The sequence below is a fragment of the Orycteropus afer genome, unplaced genomic scaffold (assembly GCF_000298275.1).
Source record: "Orycteropus afer afer isolate SDZICR_OR568_19922 unplaced genomic scaffold, OryAfe1.0 scaffold00202, whole genome shotgun sequence".
Classification (NCBI taxonomy): domain Eukaryota; kingdom Metazoa; phylum Chordata; class Mammalia; order Tubulidentata; family Orycteropodidae; genus Orycteropus; species Orycteropus afer.
In genome coordinates, this window is record NW_006921789.1 from 427998 (window position 1) to 450955 (window position 22958).

The 22958-nt window shown below is 35.7% G+C and overlaps 1 protein-coding gene across 1 annotated transcript in view; it reads right to left on the reverse strand.

Moving 5' to 3' along the window:
- The window catches only part of NAALADL2 (N-acetylated alpha-linked acidic dipeptidase like 2), a 1092303-nt gene that overhangs the window by 309313 nt on the left and 760032 nt on the right, over positions 1 to 22958 (reverse strand). Inside the window, exon 10 of the mRNA XM_007948094.2 lies at positions 21747 to 21893. Coding sequence (XP_007946285.2) covers positions 21747 to 21893 — 147 coding nt within the window. The remainder of the gene's footprint in view (positions 1 to 21746; positions 21894 to 22958) is intronic.

A 22958-nucleotide genomic window follows, 5' to 3' on the forward strand; every position in this document is an offset into this window, starting at 1 on the left:
TATCACTACGGAAGTAGATTGCCCCATCTTCCTTCCGAGGAGTGACTGGTGGGTTTGAACCGCCAGCCTTCTGGTTAGCAGTCAAGTGCCTTAAGCACTATGCTACCAGAGCTCCCTCACAATAAAAGTAACCATTTTAAACTGTACGATTCAATGGTATTTAGTGTACTCACAATGTTGTGTTACCCTTACCTCTATCCAGTTTATATATTTTCATCATCACAGAAGGAAACTACATACCCACTGAACAGTCATTTCTCACTCCATTTCCCAAAATCTCTGGTAACCACTAATTTTCTTTCTCTACCTATGAATTTACTTATTCTGATCATTTCATAAAGATGGAATCATTCAATATGTGATCTTTGCATCTGGATTCTTTCACTTAGCATAATGTTTCATCCACATTTAACACTTTCTGTTGTCCAAAATCACCCCTGAATTAATGAGAGTTTTCAAATCAATGATAGCTACTGTGGCTTCTGTTCCTACCTGGATAGCATGGCCTAGACAGAGAGTATCAGGGCTCAAAAGTTAACTCGAATGTTTTGCCAGGAACAATGTCCTAATTTTATTTTGCCTTTTCCAAGCCCATGTTTCAATATTACTAGTGCATGATGCTTTTTAATTCAACTTCTTTTAAAGAAGAGATACCTAAGGGACACATATTAGAAATTATTCTGTCTAAACAATGAATACATGTAAAATTTCTGAAGCTGCAATCAAAATAATCAAAGAATAAAAGTAAAGCAACAAAATAATGCTTTAAAGACAAGTGAAAGTGACCTTGTACATAAAGCTACAGGATATTTTCCCTACATTTGCCCACTCCTCACTGCAATATAAACCCTACACTATTTAGACTTACAGTGTTCTTTACTGATAAGAGAAAATTGGGTCTGAATAATTTCAAGGCTAAAGCTATTGACAAGAGGCTGTAGAAATCAAAATACTGATAAATACTGTGTTCTCTTTGAGCACAATTCTCTCTTTTCATTTAAAATCACAGGGATAAGAGCATCATGAATGGAGACTGAAGACAACTGCAGCACTCTTGAGACTAATATAAAAGCCAGAACTTTCATGAGGAAACCATAGTGATCTTTATAAGCCAAGTGGCCTTGGCTTCAATCGTTTTATACTTTTAACTTTTACAAGACTTCAAGGCTACTGTTGAGACTTTCTTTGTGTTTTATACATAAACACATGCCTATTTAAAGAAAAAAAAAAAGAGAAACTATAACTTATGTGTTTGTAAGCTGTGAGAGAAATGTAGACGATCTACAATTCCAGATGCAAATAAAATAAAGAAGCTGTGGAGATTAAGGAAGGGACAAAGAAATTCATTTATGCTCATACCTTTTAATTTTTCAGTATGCCAATTCTTTCTGGAGTTTATTGTTAGAACATACAGATACCAAAATTGCTAATAACATTTTAATCATTCATTTAAAACTTCATAATGTCTTCTCCAAAATGATTTTGGATCTAAAATATTCTGCACAAAGGTAAGTCACATTATCAATAAAATTAGAAGTAACTAATGTGTCCACCACTCATCTGCAGTTCCTTGTGTATTGCTATAATGCTGGAAAGTATGCCACTGGTATTTCAGACACCAGCAAGGTCAATGAGGGTGGACAGTTTTTAGTGGCACTTCCAGACATTTTGCTGACAAGACAGACTAGGAAGAAGGAAGAAATGGTCCACCACTGAAAAAATTATCCATTGAAAACTTCATGAGCAATTTTTAACTATCTGCAATATCCAGGTGACACAACATTGCTTGGTGAAAGTGAAAATTTGAAACAATTACTGATGAAGAACAAAGACTATAACATTTACTATGGATTACATCTCAAAGAAAAGGAAAATCTCCATAAGTGGTCACTAAGCAACATCGAGATAAATTGAGAAAATACTGAAGTTGTCAAGGATTTAATTTTATTTGTAAACACAATTAATGCCCATGGAAGTAACAGTAAAGAAACAAAACTAAGTACTGCACTGGGCAAATCTGTTGCAAAAGACTTCTTTAAAAGAGTTAAAATGCCAAAAGACATATAGTACTGAGTCGTCAGTGAAGGCAAACATTGATATATGGGTCAATAGATGGGTGGACAGGCTGAGCTATTCGGTATGCCTGTGCAGGGGGAAGTGTGCCCAAGATCATGTAAAGAGTTGGAAGACCCAGGTATATAGTAGAGCTGACAAAGGACAAGGTTGTAGTCATTTCTTGGCCAGAGCCAGCTACCCAGAGGGAGCAAGAAATTGGACCTGTGGGCTTGGGACCACAGTCCCAGAGGACATGAAGCTCAATTGGCATAACATACTACACAAAACCATTGTTCTATGTCCTACTTTGGTGAGTAGCAACTGGGATTGTAAAAGCTTGCAAGAAGCCATCTAGATGCAATGATGGGTCTCTCCTCATCCAGAGAAAAGAAAAATGAAGAAAAACAAAGACACATGGAAATAATTAGTCCTAGTGAATGGTACACCATGTGATGCTCAGCCTATATGACTATGAGACTAGAAGAACTAGATGGTGCCCAGCTACCACTGCCAACCACTCAGAGGGGGATCTATGTAGGAGATCCTGGATAGAGTGGGAGAACAATGTAGAACAAAACTCAAAATCATTACCAAAAAAAAAAAAAAATGGGGACCAGGTTTGCTGGTACAACAGAGCCTGATGAAACCACTGAGACTATGGCACTTAGCTGCCCTTGAGGTCTGGAATTGAACCCACTCCTGTGGCTTCCAGTGAAACAAAAGACAAGCATATGAGCTGAACATTCACATTAGGTAGATATACTCCTTGGAGATATCAATCATGGCAGAATAGAAGGGCTGTGTATACACAGGGAGACAGCTCAGGGGGCAGTAGTGCATGGGAAGGAAGGACACAGGGAAGCAGCAACTATGGGGATGAAGTAGGAGGGGAGTTGTTGCATTGTGGGAAATTATAGTCAATATCTTCAGACAAAGTTTATGTGAGCTGCTGTATGGAAAGTGAATTTGCTTTGTAAACTTTCACCCAAATCACAATTAGGAAAAAAAAAAAACTGTTAATGTATTAAAAGGTCACTTTGAAGACTGAACTGTGTCTGACCTAAGTCATTCTCATTTCAATAGTATCATATGCTTGTGAAAGCTGAACAATGAATTAGGAAGACCACAAAAGAACTGATACATTTTAATTATGGTGTTGGCAGAGAATATTGAATGTACTATGGGCTTCCAGAAGAACAAACAAATGTGTCTTGGAAAAACTACAGCCAGAATTCTCCTTAGAAACAAAAATGACCAGACTTTGTCTCTCGTACTTTGGTCATGTTATCAGGAAACACCAATCCCTGGAGAAGGATACCATGTGTGGTAAATTAGAGAGTCACCAAAAAGGGAAATATCCTCAACAAGATGGATTAAGACAGTGTCTATAGCAAAGGACTCAAGAATGGCAAAGATTATGAGTCAATGTAGGACTGAGCAGTGTTTCATTCTGTTGTAAGTGGGTTGCTATGGGTCAAAACACACTTGAAGCCACCTAACAACAACAATAATTTGTCCATCTCCTCTTCATCAAAAATTCACTTTGAAATAAGATTAGGAACCAGAGGATAGAATAGATACGTATATGAACACCACAAGTTTTCATACTATATGGACTGTTAAGATATCACATTATAAAGGAAAGGAGATAAGAGCAAAGACAGTATCATATCTTCATTTTAATATTTTGAGAAACTAATTACTCATGTTTAAGGAAGTTTGACACAATTTTATTTTTTTCCCATAATGCTTTAAATTATTAACTTATATTTATTTGAAACATATATTTTGTGTACTTTGTAATCTAATTATAGACTTAAAAAAAAGATTATATACATCCTATAGGGAAACATTGATAATAGTTCTTATGTTATGTTGTGTGCCGTCAAGTTGGACCCAACTCATAGTGGCCCCTCCTTGGGTTTCCGAGGCAGTATCACTACGGAAGTAGAGTGCCCCATCTTCCTTCCGAGGAGTGGCTGGTGGGTTTGAACCGCCAGCCTTCTGGTTAGCAGTCAAGTGCCTTAGGCAATATGCTACCAGAGCTCCTAATAGTTCTTATAATTATATATAAATTTATGATAATTTTAAATTCACTTAAGATATAGTACTCATTTCCAGCTGTGATCTAATTTTGAGAAAGTTCCAAAACTGAATTTTTGATGCCTTTTTATAAGTAACTGGGGCAAATAAGAACTGAACATAATAGTATTACTATGGATGTACTAGGGGATGGAAAGTATTTTAGAACTACTTAATTTTCTCTAGAAAATAATGAGAGACAATATAAGATTAAGCAGTAGACTGTTGGTTTGAATGCAGATTCCACCAGTTAATAGATATGTTGGAGGCTGGGAAGAAGCAATGCAGCGTGCTGGGTTTGAAGCAGCCTGAGGGAGACCAGGAAGGAAGCCAGGTGGTGCAGCAGATTCAGAGTGGCCTGAGGAAGGCCAAGAAGGTAGTGAGGTGGGGCAGCAGGTTCAGAGCAGCTGAGGGAGACCAGGAAGCGAGTGGAGTGGCTTGGAACAACTAGGGGAGAGGAACTTGTCTGTCAGTTTGTTGTACTGTGGTGGTTGCTAAGACAGACTCAGAAGAAGGAAGAGGCTATCTACTTCTTTGAGGAAGAAGTGGATGAAAACCTTATGAATAACAGTGAAACACCATCTTATATATTACTGGAAAACTTTATGAATAGCCCTGAAACATTGTCCAATATAGGGCCAGAAAATGAGCCCCTCGGGTCAGAAGGCACTCAAGATGACTGGGGAAGAGCTGCCTCCTCAGAGTAGAGCTGACCTTAGCAATATAGATGGAATAAAGCTTTTGGAACCTCCATTTGTTGATGTAGCATGACTCAAAATGGGAAGAAACAGCTGCAAATATCCATTAATAATAGGAACATGGAATGTATGAAGGATGAATCTAGGAAAATTGGGAGTTGTCAAAAATGAAATGGAACACATAAAAATCAACATCCTAGTCATTCATGAGCTGAAATGGACTGGTATTGGCCATTATGAATCAGACAACCATATGATCTACTACACCAAGAATGACAAGTTAAGGAGGAATGGTGTGGCATTCATCATCACAAAGAATGTATCAAGATCTATCTTGAAGTACAAAGCTGTCAGTGATAGAATAATATCTGTACACTTATAAGGAAGACCAGTTAATCCCACTATTATTCAAACTTAAGCACCAACCATCAAAACCAAAGATGAGGAAATTGAAGATTTTTACCAACTTCTGCAGTCTGAAATTTACCAAACATGCAGTCAAGATGTGTTAATTATAACTGGTGATTGGAATACAAAAGTTGGAAACAAAGAAGAATCACTGATAGTTGGAAAGTATGGCCTTGGTGATAGAAATAACGCTGGAGATCACATGATAGAATTTTGCAAGACCAATGATTTATTCATTGCAAATACCTTTTTTCAACAACACAAACAGTGACTATACACATGCACTTCAACAGATGGAGTACACAGGAATCAGACTGACTACATCTGTGGCAAGAGGCAATGGAGAAGCTCAATATTTTCAGCCAAAATAAGGCCAGGAGCTAATTGTGGAATAGATTGTCAGCTGCTCATAGGCAAGTTTACGTTGAAGCTGAAGACAATTAAAAGAAGTCTACAAGACCTAAAATGTGACCTCGATTATATCCCTCCTGAATTTAGAGACCATCTAAAGAATAAATTTTGTGCTTTGAACAGCAATGACCAAAAACCAGAGGAATTGTAGGACTCCATCAAGAACATCATCCATGAAGAAAGCAAAAAGGTCATTAAAGGGAAAGGAAGAAAAGACCAAAATGGATTTCAGAAGAGACTCTGAAACTTGCACTTGAAGTGAGAGTACCTAAAGCAAATGGATGAAATGACAAGATAAAAGAGCTGAACAGAAGATTTAAAAGTGCAGCTCAGAGGATAAAGTAAATGATTATAATGAAATGTGCAAAGACCTAGAGTTAGAATACCAAAAGGGAAGAAAAACAATAGATGTGTGACCTTGAGTAGGTTTTCTTAACCCCTTTGTGCCTCATTTTCTCCACCTTCAGAGAATGTGGTAATATACACACCTTCTTCATAGATACTATTCTTATTGTTAGGTGCTTTCCAGTGAGCTTCTACTCGAAAACCCTATGCAAAGCAGAATGAAATACTGCCTGATCCTGCGCCAAGCTCACAATGCTTGTCTTATCTGAGCCCATTGTTGCACCCACTGTGTCAACCATCTCTTTGAGGGTCTTCCCCTTTTTTGTTGACCCTCCACTTTACCAAGCATAATATCCTTCAGCAAGAAACAGTCCCTTATGACAACATGAACAAAGAGTAGGTAAGATGAAGTTTGGTCATTCTCTCTTCCAAGGAGCATTCTGGCTGCACTTCCTCCAGGACAGATTTTTTTGTTCTTTCAGCAGTCCATGGAACTCTTAGCATTCTTCTCCAATACCACAACTCAAAAGCATCAACTCTCCTTCAGTCTTCCTTATTCAGTGTCCAGGTCTCACATGCGTATGAGGCTATTGAAAACACCATGGCTTGGGTCAAGTGCACCTTAGTCTTCAAAGAGGCATCTTTCCTCTTCAGCACTTGAGAGAAGTCTTTTGCAGGAGATTTGCCAAGTGCAATATGTTGTCTCATTTCTTGACTGCTGCTTCCATTGGTGTTGATTGCAGAACCAAGCAATATGAAATCTTTCAACCTTTTCTCCATTTATAATGATGCTGCTTATTGGTCCAGTTGTGAGGATTTTTGTTTTCTTTATACCAGGTGTAATCCATACTGCAGACTGTAGTCTTTAATCTTCATCAGTAAGTGATTCAATCCACCTTCACTTTCAGCAAGCAAGCTTGTGTAATCTGCATATCGCAGGTTGTTGAGGAGTCTTCCTCCAATCCTGATGTCATGTTCTCTTCACATACTCCAGCTTCTTGGATTATTTGCTCAGCATACAGATTGAATAAGTATGGTGAAATGATACAACCCTGACACATTCCCTTCCTGATATTAAACCATGAGGTATCCCCTTGTTCTTTTTGAATTATAGCCTCCTGGTCTATATACAGGTTCCTCATGAGCACAATCAAGTGTTCTGGAATTCCCATTCTTCTCAATGTATCCATAATTTGTTGTAATCCACACAATTGAATGCTTTTGCATAGTCAATAAAAAACATAATATCTTTCTGGTATTCTCTACATTCAGCCAAGACCCATCTGACATCAACAATGATATCTCTCATTCCACGTCCTTTTCTAAATGCAGCTTGCATTTCTGAAAGGTTCCTATCAACATACTACTGCAACCACTCTTGAATTATCTTCAGCAAGATTTTACTTGAGTGTGATATTAATGATATTCTTTGATAATTTTCACATAATGTGGGATCACCTTTCTTTAGAATGGGTACAAATATTCTTCCAGTCAGTTGGCCAGGTCTCTGTCCTGGCATAAAAGAGTAAGTGTCTCCAGCACAGTATCTGTTCATTTAAACATCTCAATGAGTATTCCATCAATTCCTGGGGCCTCATTTTAGCCAATTCCTTCAGTGCAGCTTCGACTTCTTCCTTCAGTACCATTGGTTCTTGATCATATGCCACCTTCTGAAATGGATGAACATTGACCAATTCTTTGTGGTACAGTGACTGTGTATTCCTTCCATCTTCTTCTGATGTATCCTGCATCTTTCAATATATTGCCCATAGAATCTTTCAATATTGCAACTTGAGGCTTAATTTTTTTTCTTCAATTCTTTCAACTTGAGAAATGCCGAATGTGTTCTTCCCTTTTGGTTTTCTAACTCCAGGTCTTTGCACATTTATTTCATTATAGTAATTTACTTTCTCTTCTCGAGCTGCTCTCAGAAATCTTCTGTTCAGCTCTGTTGTCTTGGTGTTCCTTCCATTTGCTTTAGCTACTCTCCATTCTGGAACAAATTTCAGAGTTTCTGCTGATATCCATTTGTGTCTTTTCTTTCTTTCTTGTCTTTTTAATTACCTTTTGCTTTCTTCATGTATGATGTTCTTGATACTGTCCCACAATTCATCTGGTTTTCAGTCACCGGTGTTTAAAGCATCAAATCTATTCTGTAGATGATCTCTAAATTTAGGTGGAATATAATCAAGGTAATATTTTGGCTCTCATGGGCTGATTATAATTGTCTTCAGCTTCAGCTTCAACTTGTATATGAGCACTTGATGGTCTGTTCCACAGTCAGTTCCTGGCCTTGTTTTCGCTGAAGATATTGAGATTCTCCATCACCTTTTTCCACAGACCTAGTCAATCTGATTTCTGTGCATTCTATCTGATGAAGTCCATGTGTATAGCTGCCATTTATTTTGTTGAAAAAAGGTATTTGTAATGAATAAGTCATTAGTCTTGCAAAAGTCTATCATGCAATCTCCAATGCCATTTCTATCACCAAGGCCATATTTTCCAACTACCAGTGATTCTTCTTTGTTTCCAACTTTTGCATTTAAATCACTGGTGATAAACAACACATCTTGATTGCATGTTTGGTCAATTTCAGACTGCAGAAGTTGGTAAAAATTTTCAGTTTCCTTGTCCTTGGCTTTGCTGGTTGGTGCATAAATTTAAATAATAGTAGTACTGACTGGTCTTCCTTGTAGGTGTATGGATATTATCCTATCACTGACAGCACTGTACTATAGGATAGGTCTTGAAACATTCTTTGTAATGATGAATGCCACATCATTCCTATTCAATTTGTCATTCCCAGCATAGTAGATAATATGGTTGTCTGATACAAAATGGCCAAAATCAGTCCATCTCAGTTCACTAATGCCTAGGATATTGATCTTCATGTGTTCTGTTTCATGTTTGACAAATTCCAGTTTTCCAAGGTTCATACTTCATACATTCCATGTTCCGATTATTAATGAATGTTTGCAGCTGTTTCTTCCAATTTTGAAGAAACTGCATCAGCAAATAAAGATCACGAAAACTTTACTCTATCCACGTCATTAAGGTCAACTCTACTTTGAGGAGGCAGCTCTTCCCCAGTAGTATTTTGAGTGCTTTCCAACCTGAGGGGTTCATCTTCTGGAACTATTTTGGACAATGTTTCGGGGCTATTCATCACGTTTTCCAGTAATATATCAGACAGTTTTTCATTGCTATTCATAAGGTTTTCACTGAACAGTTCTTTAAGAGGTGGATGGCCCCTTCCTTCTTCTAAGTCAGTTTTAATATGGAAGCTCCGCTGAAACCTGTCCACCATGGATGACCCTGCTGGTGTTTGAAATACTGCTGATGGGGCTCCAGCCTCACAGCAACATGCAAGCCACGACTGTACGGCAAATGGACAGACAAGTGGTGGCTCATAGGTACTAAGTAAAGTAAGTTATAAGTAAAATGTTCAATTAAGTGAGTTACCATGTTCCAATGACTTATAACAGAAATCTGCCTATCACAACAGTTATATGATTGCTTTTAAAATATTATTTTTCTCCATAGTCTCATGCTTCTATCACTCCACTCCACATTAGAAGCCCTCTTAGCATAAATGATTCATCCCAGTGATTGGTAAGTTACTTATAATATTAATTCATCTAAATAATAAGTAAAATACTAAAAAGAAATAAAACTATATCATGCAAACATAAAATATTACATTGTAACCTAAAGTTCATGAGTGCATATTTATTGGTGAAAATACTAATATGAATCCAAGGCTTTCTTTCTGACCATTGGTCTGCTGTATTAAGTGTTATTATTTCTTTCTTATACTATATATTATATATATCTGTGAGACTGGGACAGGACTGGGCAGCATTTTGTTCTGTTGTACATAGGACCACTATTAGGCAGAGCAGACTTGATGGTATGTAACAACAACAACAACTGTATAATACCCCCATTTCACTTTTTTTCTTTTTTTTTTAATTTAGAGTGGAGTTTTTAAAATGCTTGTAAAATAAAGTGAGTGTAGAATACATCTAGAGTATTACACATTTCCCAAAATCATTGAAGTTGCTTGGTCCTCTACACACAACACACTGCTGTCAAGTCAGATCTGATTCATAGTGACGCCCCCTTGGGTTTCTGAGATGGTATCACTACGGAAGTAGATTGCCCAACCTTCCTTCTGGGGTTTGGTGCTCTAGACATCAATTATTTATTAGCAAGTTTCCTTTAATTGTTTTCAATGTAAGTTTCTTAGAAGTACTTTTTTAATACTCATGGTTCACAAGTTTCTATGACTACTTAAATTGCCTAATTATTAATCATAACAACAAAGGGTATATATAAATTTGAGAAAAGAACTGATTCTGGACAAATGTACCACTGAACCTGAGAGAGCACAAGTGTGCAGAAATTCAGAAAGGATCCTAATACTATGTGCTTCAAGAAATCTGTAACGTGGCCCGTTATGTTTCAAGGTGATGAAAAGTCTTATTTCTACAAGTTGGTTAAGTGGAACTTAGTTAAGAGAACATTTATTGTACTTAATTCTGTTGTTTATATGTCTAAGTCCCAATCTAGAGTGTGACTACTTTGAGGTAAAAGGATATATTTTATTTATCTTTGTATTTGTAACAGTGCCTGAATCACAGAAAACTACTGGCTAAATAAATGAGTGAGTTTGAATTAACACATACCTGAATAAATTATGTCAGAATTGCCCTTATTCTGACCTTAGAAATAACTGAAATTACAATATGGTTTATCGTAAAATCCACTTACAAATATTATTGAACTTACCAAAAGCATTATTATTATAGGGATGATCACAAGATAATTCCTGAGAAAAATATTAGAGTTAAATACAGTGTGCATTCTGTATATTTGATCCAATGATGGTGGGCTTTCAGAATAAATGTTCTTATTTAGAATTCCAAGCAAGGACAACTGCTAGGGGAAATCTGTCCTCCTTGCAGCCATTTCAAAATATTAGGCAATTTGAAGTATGATCTTTTGAATTATCCATTTGAGTCTTAAGAGCTTTTCCTCTCTTTGTTTTTTCAATATCTGTCTCATATTTCAATTTCTCATGTTTACTCCTCAGGCTCTTGGAAGTGTACAGCAACTTTAATAGCACTCCCTCTGTGACAAGCATTTCATATACTATACAATCAAAGCTTTTCAAGTCTGCTCTATAACAGTTGACTTGTTGATTGGGGTTTAACCTTTTCTTCTAAAGGAATGACTCTAAGAAGTGGAATTCTTTGTAGAGCACAGTTTATGAGAGTGTTTGTTATATTCTCTACTTCATGTTGTCTGTCACATAAATGGAATGGCACTACTCAACGATGACCAAAAAAGACACAACACACGATTATATAGAATCACAGCCAAGGTGAAGACCTTGTCAGATATTATAAAGAATGAAGTAGACTATTTTAACCATGGCCACTTCCTTAAGTCCGCGTTTCTCCAAGCATAGTCCAAGGATATGTATATCTCTGAGATAAAAACTATTTTCATAATAATACTGACATTTTCACACATATTCTCTCTCAATGTACAGGGTAAAGAAAACACCTTAATATGGTTTCAGATTCCATATTGCCACTAACTTTTAGGATGCCACTTGTTGAGTTTCAGTGTAGTATCAAAGAAAATAACTAATGATATGAAAAGTTTATTCAGCCACATTTTCTTCATATATTTGCAGCAAAACAATATATTACAACAGATTAAGCAACAATCCAGCTTTCTTATATTAAGTCACATTAAAGAGATTTGCAAAAATATATAACAATACCACTCTTCTCATAATGTTTTAGAAACATAATGTTGGAGAAATAGGATTATTTTCCATAAAATATGTTGTTTAAATTAATTTGTAATATATTTTTATATTTTAACTGAGTTAATAAATATTATGTATTTTTCTGTTTTATTTTCTAATATGATAAAGTTTCAAAGATATTAGTCACATTTTAAAAAGCTTTGTATCAGTGGAGTCATACATCATGTCAAGGGCAAAAGGATTTTTAGGATAAAATGTATAAGAACCTCTGTCTTAAACGAAGTGGATCAAATCGGAAATAAATAATGCTATATCTATTGGTCCAGTATTACATGTACTTTTCCTAAAATATGTTCCAAAAAAAGTTAATAAGCTAGAGAGAACACTAAAAAAATTTCTTTCTCTCCTGCATTTAATTGCCACATTTTGAAGTAAAAATCATTCTTGTTATTATATAAGGTTTATAACTATCAGTATGAAAACTATTAAAGAAAATAATGCAAAACATTATACGACTCATGCATACTTCAGCATAGCTCCTCCTTACTTATCAACATGGTTAGATTCCAAAGACCAGGTCATTATGTGAAGTTGGTGTTATGTGAAAATGAAGGATGATCATATCAGATCATAAAATTGAGGATGACTACATCATTACTTACCTCCAACATTACACCATTAACTAACTGCCAAATGACATCATTAGATACTGCCAAACTACTGAGATATATGGACCAGGCAAGTTGACACATGATCTTAATTACAATGAATATTACTCTTGTCTCACATCTTGGTGTTTGTTACTACCAGAAATACCTTATTAATGTGCAAAATAGTTAGAAAGTAAGTTCTTTACTATTATTGTAAATACAGAATGTCAGATAAAGATGTAGTTGATTAATAAGGAGAAAGTATATACCTATTTGTTTCCTTAGTCAGAAGCTTTAAATTTACTTTTGAGGTGTTACTATCTGCTAACATAACAACAGCAGTGACTATGTTGCAAACAGAAAAGGTAATCAAATAATTAGCTCTAAGTAAGATAAATCATTCTTTTACTCTGTAAGATAAAGCATGAAGAATTAATATATTAATTAGGAGCTACTTTGCTCAGAATGTGTTCTATATCTGCTTAAATGAAATATTATTTATCCCATCAAATTACCTCAATGTTAAAGTTTTACACATATATGTATGTATATATAAATATAGGAGCTCTGGTGGTGTAGTGCCTAAGGTATTTGACTGGTAACAAGAAGGCGAGCAGTTTTAACCTACTAGTCACTCCTGGGAAGGAAGACTGGGCAATCTACTTCCTTAGAGATACTGCCTTGGAAACCCAAGGACGGCTCACTATGACTCCAAACTGACTTGATGGCAGTGAGTTTTGATTTTATACATTAATATATTTGTGTGTTCTTCTAACCTCAGAAGAACTGATCAGAGTTTCCAAATACCTATATTACTTGATTTTCTATCCTTTGGTTACTAAATGATATTGAAACAATTATGCAAATACTACCCACCTGTCCACTGCCTTCGAGTTGGATCCGACTCATAGCGACCCCTCCTTGGGTTTCCGAGGCAGAATCACTACGGAAGTAGATTGCCCAACCTTCTTTCTGAGGATTGGTTGATGGGTTTGAACCACCAGCCATGTGGTTAGCAGTCAAATGCCTTAGGCACTATGCCACCAGAGACTATGCCTATAAAAAAAGATATAATACCTCTTTATCTCATAGTTATTTAAATGTTCAGTGCTCCATTATAGTGGTAAATTGGGTCTAATAGAATGTTTGAAGCAGAACAGTGCAAAAATTTAAGGTTAAACAGAGTAAGGAGACAGAGTTTCAATTTCATGGAATAAAGCTGGCTAGAACATGAATTTCTCTTTTGATATAGTCATATGTCACTTAACATCCACAGTATGTTTGCAATCTAGACATTAGGCAAACACAGTGTTATATTCAGGCAGTTCCTAGATTATGAATGAATTCTGTTCCTAAGTTCGTCTTTGAATTGAATTTGTATGTAAGTCAGAACAGTTAGGTAGTTTGTATCTAACGTGAGTTACTCGAATATTTGTCTTAGTGTATAGTGTTTTTTCTATGCATAAAAAGCATTAAAAAACACTTCTAGATACAGTAAATGTGTTTAACAAAATAATATAGTAATAATAATAATAATAATAATAATGTTTTGATTCATATCACAAAATAGTGCCTGTTTGTTATGAACCACTGTAGGTACTTCAAATTTTTAACCAAATGGCCTTATGGGGGTTGGGACTGTGGATATATGTGTGATCAGACCTTGCCTAAATGAACACTATGTAGCTCATAATGGTATTAAGAAAGGTAGAGCCTCTGACATGCCCTACAGATAGTAAATATACTGATTTGGAACAAAAATTAAGTGAAACAGCTGTTAAATGACAGAAAAAATGTGCATTGGACCACCAGTATGTCATAAACACTGCACCCTTAATCAGAAAGCATCTGTCTTTTCATTTCCTTTTTAGCAATTTCTGCATTGTATTTAATCGATGGAAGAATGAATGCCTTTTCTAACAGGTGCAATAGTGTTTACAAATTGAAAACCTTATTTAAATAAAGATTATAACTAGAGATGTTTCAATTAACAGGGCAAGATGAGAAGGAATCACTCTAACATTTGGCAAATCCATAGTATGCTTTGCATTTGTGAAATTTAATTATTGGCAAATTAGAGTAGAGATGCCAAGAAAAGCTAAAGATGAAAATGTTCTAAGCAATCCTAAGAAACACATCTGCATAAAGATAAAGTATAAGGAAAAATTACTAATGGGACTGTGGGTAGCTTGAAATATTTGGGATAGATACTATAAAATGTCATGTTTTGTCAAAAATAATTTTAAAACTAGTAATAACCCACAACTCCATGAAAAGAGAATTTTTTTTGTCTCTATGGCACTTGTTTATTTTTCTGTAATTCAATTTTTTTTCTAATTTAAAAAGTGCATTTTTTTCTATTACTCAACTATTCAATTGCTGATATTGAAGAATGTAAGAGAGTCATGATCATTCTTAGTAAATAAAAATATATAATAGGCAGAAGTCCTGATTGGCACTATAAACATCCAAGTAAATTATACATAACTTATTTAAAGCACTAGCATAAGCATAAAATTATCTCACTTATAGCATATGTACAGTTTTTAACAATAATCAACTTCAAACAATTTAGTCAAAGTGGAGAAATTATAACCTTAGTTTCTATAAGGGCAAGGCAGATAACAAAGGCTACATAGTCACAAATGCCCTTTCATTTGATCATTCATATTCTTTTTTTTTTTTTTTTCAAAAACAGGTGTTGGAAATATTCTTAACTGCATTCTAGGAACAACAACATGGCTAAGTTTTTATTATAAAGACCATGGCAAACTAGTGAACGATACCCCCCTTTAGATGATTGTTTCCATGGAATAAAAAAAAAAGTTCAATGTTGCAAGAACAGCCAACATTTCAACATACTATAGAGCAAACAAATTATATCTGTGGACTAGATATTGCCATTGAGATACAAATTTACAACATTAGTGTAATAGTTAATTAAGAACATGTGCTTAACATCAAACAGATCTGAGATCCACTGCTGTCTAGGTCATTTATTACCTTTGTGATCTTGGATCAGCTACTTAATCTTTTAAGTCCAGTTTCTTTTCAACCAAAAAAAGGTGTTATTAGTAATAATAGCTACCTCAGTCGATTCTGACTCATAGTGATCTCTATTGAGTTTTCAAGGTGATAAATCTTTATGGAAGTAGATTGCCCTATCTTCTTTCCATGGAGTGGCTGGTGGGTTTGAACTGCCAACCTTCTGGTTAACAGTCAAATGTCTTAGGCACTGCACCACCAGAGATCCACAGAAGAGTGGAAGGCAGTCTTTTCACCTTTAGGTCCCTAGAACTTATCAGAGTGCTTGCACCTGGTAGCAGTGCATACATATACGTATGAATGAATAAGCAATGTGAATCATACATGTATTAAACCCACTGCCATCAAGTTGATTCTAACTCACAGCAACCCCTACAGGGTTTCCACAGCTGTAAATCTTTACAGAAGTAGATTGCTTCATTGTCTTCCCACAGAGCAGCTGGTAGGTTTTAACTGTTGACCTTCTGGTGAGAAGCCAAATTCTTTACCCACTACATCACCAGACCTCCTTAGAATAATCTAAAGACCAAACAAATTATATCTGTGGACTAGATATTGTCATTGAGATCCAAATTTTCAAGCTTAGTTTAATAGTTAACAACATGAGCTTAGAGTCAAAGAGATATGAAATCCACTGCTGTCTAGATAATTTATTAGCTTTATGAGCTTGGATCAGCTACTTATTCTCTAAATTTCAGTCTCTTTTCAGCCAAAAAGGGGTTATTAGTAATGATAACTACCTAAGAGGGCCAGACAGATGCAGCCCTGGAAGTGCTCACTCATTTATTACATGAAATTTGGAAGAGAGCTACCTGGCCAACCAAGTAGGTCCATATTTGTGGCCATCCCAAAGAAAGATGATCCAACAGAAAGCAAAAATTATCAAACAATATCATTAATATCACAGAGAAGTAACATTTTGCTGAAAACAATTAAAAAATGGTTGCAATAGTCCTTAGAGAACTGCCAGAAATTCAAGCCAGATTCAGAAGAGGATGTGGATGAGGGATATTACTGTTGATGTCAGATGGCTCTTGGCCAAAAGCAGAGAATACCAGAAAGATGTTTACATGTGATTTATTAACTATACAAAAGTATTTTACTGTGTGGATCACAACAAATCAGGGAGCAATGCAAAGAATAGGAATTCCAGAACACTTACTTGTGCTCATGAGGAAATTGTGCATAGACCAAGAAGTAGAACAAGGGGAAATTGCATAGTTTAAGTCAGGAAATGTGTACATCAGGGTTGCATCCATTCATCATACTTATTCAATCTGTGCTCTGAACAAATAATCGTAGGAACTGAACTCTGTGAAGAGGAATGCAGAATCAGGATTGGAGAAAGACTCATTAACAACTTGAAATATATAGATGACTCAACTTTGCTTGCTGAAAGTGAAGAAGGCTTGAAGCACTTACTGATGAAGATCAAATACTACTACACCCTTCCATACAGATTACACCTCAACATAAAGAAAACAAAAATCTTCACAACTAGACCAATCAGCAACGTCATGATAAATGGAGAAAAGATTGAAGTTGTCAAGGATTTCATTTTGCTTGGATCCACAATCAATGCCCACAGAAGCAGCAGTCAAGAAAGCAAATAACATAAAGCATTGGGTGAATGTGCTGCAAAAGATATCTTTAAAGTAATAAAGAGCAAAGATGTTACTTTGAAGACTAAGGTGCTCCTGACCCAAGCCATGGTGTTTTCAATCATTTCATATGCATGAGAAGGCTAGGCAATGAATAAGGAAGACCAAAGAAGAACTGATGTCTCTGGGTTATGGTGTTGGTGAAGAATATTGAATATACAATGGACTGCCAGAAGAATAAACAAATCTGTCTTGGAAGAAGTACAGACAGTATACTCCTTAGAGGCAAGGATGGTGAGACTTCATCTCAAGCCTTTTGGACATTTTATCAGGAGGAACCAGTCCCTAGATAAGATCATGCTTGATAAAGTAGAGGGTCAGGAAAGAAGAGAAAGAGATACTCAACAAAATGAGGGTCTTGTTGAGGCTGCAACAATGGACTCAAACATAGCAAACATTGTGAGGATAGTATAAGACCAAGCAGTGTTTCATTCTCTTGTACGCAGGGTTGCTATGAGTTGGAATTTACTTGATTACTTAAAAACAACATTACTTCAGAGGGAAATTGTGAGTATTAAATTAGGAAAGAAGTATAAAATATTCAATAAAGTGTGAAATACACAGAAAATAGCTAATAAATGATAGATATTATCCTTGATTTATTTCTCTTTTAATTAGTTACAGATCAGGAAACAGATGCCTAGAGAAAAACTAATACAAATTGACCACTGATATGAGAAGTAATTCAGGGATTTAAAAACTTGAAATACCAAGGGCTTTCTCTAAATCCTTACATATATTCACACACACATACAAATATACATACATATATATGCAGGTATACATGTATGACAACAACAAGAAAAACACATTGCCATGGAGTTGATTCTGTTAGTGACACTTTAGAACACAGAACTGCCTCATAGGGTTCTCAAGGCTCTAAATCTTTAGAGAAGCAGAATGTCACATCTTTTTCCTGAACAGTGGCTGGTGGGTTCAAGAGCCAACCTTTTGGTTAGCAGCTGAGCACTTCACCACTGCACCACAAGGGCTATACATAGATATACTTCTTGTTGTTAGTTGCTACCAAGTTGATTCCTACTCATGGCAACCCCACGTGTGCCGAACAGTACTGCTCTATAGAGTTTTCAAGGCAGTGACCTTTTGGAAGCAGATCACCAGGCCTGTGTTCTGAAGCTTTTCTGGGTGGCTTCTAACTGCCAAACCATTCAGCTAACAATCAAACATTGAACCATTTGAGCCACATGATGTGGATAAATAGATAGATAGATAGATAGATAGATAGATAGATAGATAGATAGATGATACATATTTAAATCCATCTCGATAAATACATATATGTTTAAAATCTAATTCCAATTTCATGAAAACACTGTAAACTCATTACTGACTTAGTAAGTGACACAGGATAAATATTTTTTTACATCATGAATAAAGTACTTCAATATTTATAATTGCTCTTAATAACCACATACAAATATTTATTATAGGTTAATATAGAAAGCAAAGGTTAATATCTGTTCTTTGGAGAGTTTCACCAACCAAAATGAGCTCATCTCAAGGATTCATTTTTTGAAAGGGACAAATCCATTTTTTAAGAATGTTTCCCACTGAAGCAATATAAGTAGTGCCATTTGTTATGAAGCATAAGGGATTTTCTCTAATTACTTTTTGGAAATAAATATGATAAAAAATTATTTTGATGATGGGTATAACTCTGAGTAATTTGAAAAACTGATTAGCTCTTCACACTAAACTAGTTCTAACAGATATCTTTAGGAGTTTCACAATGATGCTATACCTAATTAGAATTTCACTGAGACCTGTTTCCAAAACTTCCCCCAGTTGATATCCTCTAGTTGATCCTCATCAGATCCAATCTTCTTTAGTCTTAGAAGTTTATTTTTCTTAAACATTAATAATTATGCCTTCCATTGATGTTTTCTTATCTAGAAAGTCTAGAAATTTTACTACTCTGCTGGCATAATGTCTAAGGTATTGGACTACTAACCAGAAGGCTGGCTGTTCAAACCCACCAACCATTCCTTGGAAGGAAGATTGGGCAATCTACTTCCATAGTGATACTGCCTCAGAAACTCAAGGCAGGGTCACTATGAGTCAAATCAACTCAATGGCAGTAAGTTGTTTTTTGTTTGTTTGTTTGTTTTTGGTGGACCAAAAATTATGATCTTAGGTACAACTGTTAGGAGCTTGTGATATGCTAGGTGTTAGCTAAATCTTCTATATGCATAGTCTCACCATATGCTCACCATAGCTCTTTGAAGTAGATTTGACAAGTATACCAAACTTCCTGTAAAATACTTCTGTTAAATAATTTGTCCAGTATGGGTCAGAGTCAAGTGTCAAGTATAGTTCCTTTCCAAAGCTCATGTAATAATATTGCCTCTGTAAATTCTTGACTTAATGCTCAACAAAGGTGAATTTGACATCTATCAAATAACAGTTTGTCTCAGTTTTCTAGTGCTGCTGTAACAGAAATACCACAAATAGATGCCTTTAATAAACAAAAAAAATTATTCTCTCTCAGGAAACAAAAAGGTCAAACTCGTCCTCTTTGAACATCTATGATCCCGACATTCCTTGATCTCCATGTGTCTTGGCATCAATATTTCACTGAGTCTCCGAGGCTTTCAGTATAGGGATGCTGATTCCAAATTATGTGCTCCACCCCTAATTCTTGTTTCTTGGTGGTAGTACGTATCCCCTTCTCTGCTCTCTTTTTTTTTTAATTTTTTTTTTTAAGATAAAAGGTAATTCAGGACACATCTTAGAGAAAGTAACGTTACATCAGATCAGGGCTATGACCTGAGTAAGAGTATTGCACCTCACCCTAATCTCCTTACAATTGATTGGCAGATTGCATCATATCACATGGTGGGCAATGATTACATAATTACATAACTGCCAAATTATATCATTATTTAACTGCCAAACTACAGAGAATCATGGCCCAGTCAAGTTAACACATTTTTTCTGGGGGACACAATTCAGTCCATAACAGAGCTATCATTCAGTTTGCCTACATGGCAGGAACTGTGGACTGTGATGGGGGAAGACAGAGATATTAAAATATATAAATCCGGAAATTTAAAAATGAATTAATTTTTAATGCATTGATCTAATCAAAGTATATATATTTAGTTTACAGGAAAGAAAAATGCCTCTTCACATGTAAACCATTTTTATGCAATGACATACAACAATCCAAATGAGGAATGGATGAATTGTTAGGATTATTTTTGGATTACTCAAGAATTTATCTCATCAAAATAGGGATTCTCCCAGATTTTTTAGATATTATCACTCCTCCATGAATTTAATTTGGTGTTATTAATTATTAGCTGTTTATAGGGGGAGTAAATGGATGAGAGAAACATAAAGTGAAATATTAATAGTTATTGCTAAAAGCTATAAGAAATCAAGATAATGAATAGCTGAAATATGATAATATAATTGAATCCTGACTTTTACCTATAGTTGAAGAGCAAGGCAGGCTTTATCTTTCAGCCACTAGTACTGCTTAAAGGATTTCTGGTAGCATAATGCCTAAGACACTGGACTGCTAACCAGAAGGCTGACGGTTCAAACCCACCAGCCACTCCTCGGAAGGGAGGTTGGACAATCTACTTCTGTAGTGATACCGCCTTGGAAACCCAAGGAGGGATCACTATGAGTCAGGTCCGACTCAATGGCAAACAACAGCAACAACAACAAGTATTGCTTAAAGTGCACAGCTGTAACCAAAAGGTCAGTGGTTTGAACCCACCACTCTGTGGGGAAAAAAAAAAAAATGTAGCAGTCTGCTCTCATAGACGTACAGCCTTATAAACCCTATGGACCAATTCTAATCTGTCCTATTAGGCCGTTATGAATAGGAATCACATCAATGGCAACAGATTTAGTTTTTCTGTTTTTTGCTAATAAAGTAATAATTACTTTAATAGGCCATCTCAGAAGTTTTCAATAGCTCCCAATAATCCATGTACAATTTGCAAAGAAGGTAATATTCCAACAAGTTTAGATCCATAGAGAAACAGTTTCCTGCAACATTATTCTGAAAAAGATGAAAAGGACTGAAGTCTAACAGATGGATGAACACAAACTTAATTAAGGTGAATCATGCCTCAGTGATATTCTTTGGGAAGAAGACTTCCAGCTTCATACACACCCACACATACAAAAGTAGTATCTTTTTAGGCAGGCAAACTATTGACAAAATTTGGGTACCTAATCCACAAGAATCACATTAATATATAGCAAGTGAAACACGTTTTCCCTTGGGCAAGGAGAGAGAATCTATTGCACATGGCATCTGTTCCTCTGAATACTGAAGATTGCAATTACGTTTTGATGTTAATCCAACAACTGCAAATTTCTTGTTGTGAAGCATACTGTGAGAATGTGAGTGACAGTATAAATCTTTTTAAATTGAATTCACACTATTGAAAAGCGCTGATGTTTTCAGACACTCTACAAAGCCTCTGAACAACAAGAATAACTCTCTAGATGAAGAAGCTTTCTCTAGTGACCTATTGAGAGAGAGACGAATAGCCCTGGATAAAAATCTCTGCTTGTCTGATATTTGTATGTGTGTGTGAGTATGTGCTGCATTTTTAGAAAGAATCACCTCTAATGCTTTGATGTCCTCATAAACGAACTGCAGAGCTGGAACTCCGAGATGGTTGATGAAATAATCAGCATCACCTTGTATCTGTACAGAACTGACATTCATTTCTGGGCAGTGGACTCTTCTGGTACAGTTGAAATTCTTTTTCTGAAAAACATAATTTAAATGATTAATACATACTCTAGTACTCAAACTCAAAAAAGCCAAACTCACCGCTATCCAGTCGATTCTGACTCATAGTAACCACTATTGGGTTTCAGAGCCAATAAATCTTTATACTCAGGCCATCTGTAAATCACTCCTCAAAATATAGTCCATGGATTGGCAGCATCAGTTTTGATTGTTCAAAATGAAAATTCCTCATCTCCAGCTTTGCTTGTTCAAAATGAAAATTCTTCATCTCCACCTCACCTCCTGAATGGGAGCATTTAGGGATGGGGCTCAAGAATCTGTAACATAACTATTCCTCTATGATTCAGATGCTGTCTGAAATTTGACTAGCACTGACCTAAGTAAGTTCTGCATATTATTGTTGCTTCGAAAGCATTTTTATCATAGATTGATTTTCAACTTTAGTAACTCTTAAATTTGAAAATGTTGAAAAGAATATTGGGTTTCTAAAAAGTTTTAGTGTTTTTTGGTTTGTTTTTCAGATTTTCTGAAAATATAAGGGATGACATGGCAGAATGTAACTCCATTCTTATTAAAATTTTATGGACAATACTAAGTTAATTTTCTCCATTTTCTCTTAAAAGCATATTTGTGATATCTTAAGCATACACGACAACAACTACACTGGGCCATAGAGAACCACAGAGCTAGTTGCAAATCTGGGGAAATATAAAATAATAAGACTATTATTTCTTAAACTAAAAGATACGTAACGTGCAGAACAGAAGTAAAACAAGACATGAAAATGGCCTCAAGCTTGGCAACGATCATAAGGACAGTACAGGACCGGGTAGCATGTCGTTCTCTTATACATAGGGTTGTTATGAGTCTGATCCAACTCAATAGCACCTATCATAACAATGTTTATATATATATATATATATAATCTAGAACCTCTCTGAGACATGTTGCTGTTGTTAGGTGCCGTTGAGTCATTTCCAACTGATAGCGACCCCATGCACAGCAGAACAAAACACTGCCCGATCCCGCGCCAGCTCCACGATCTCTGCTATACTTGAGCCCATCATCGCAGTCACTGTG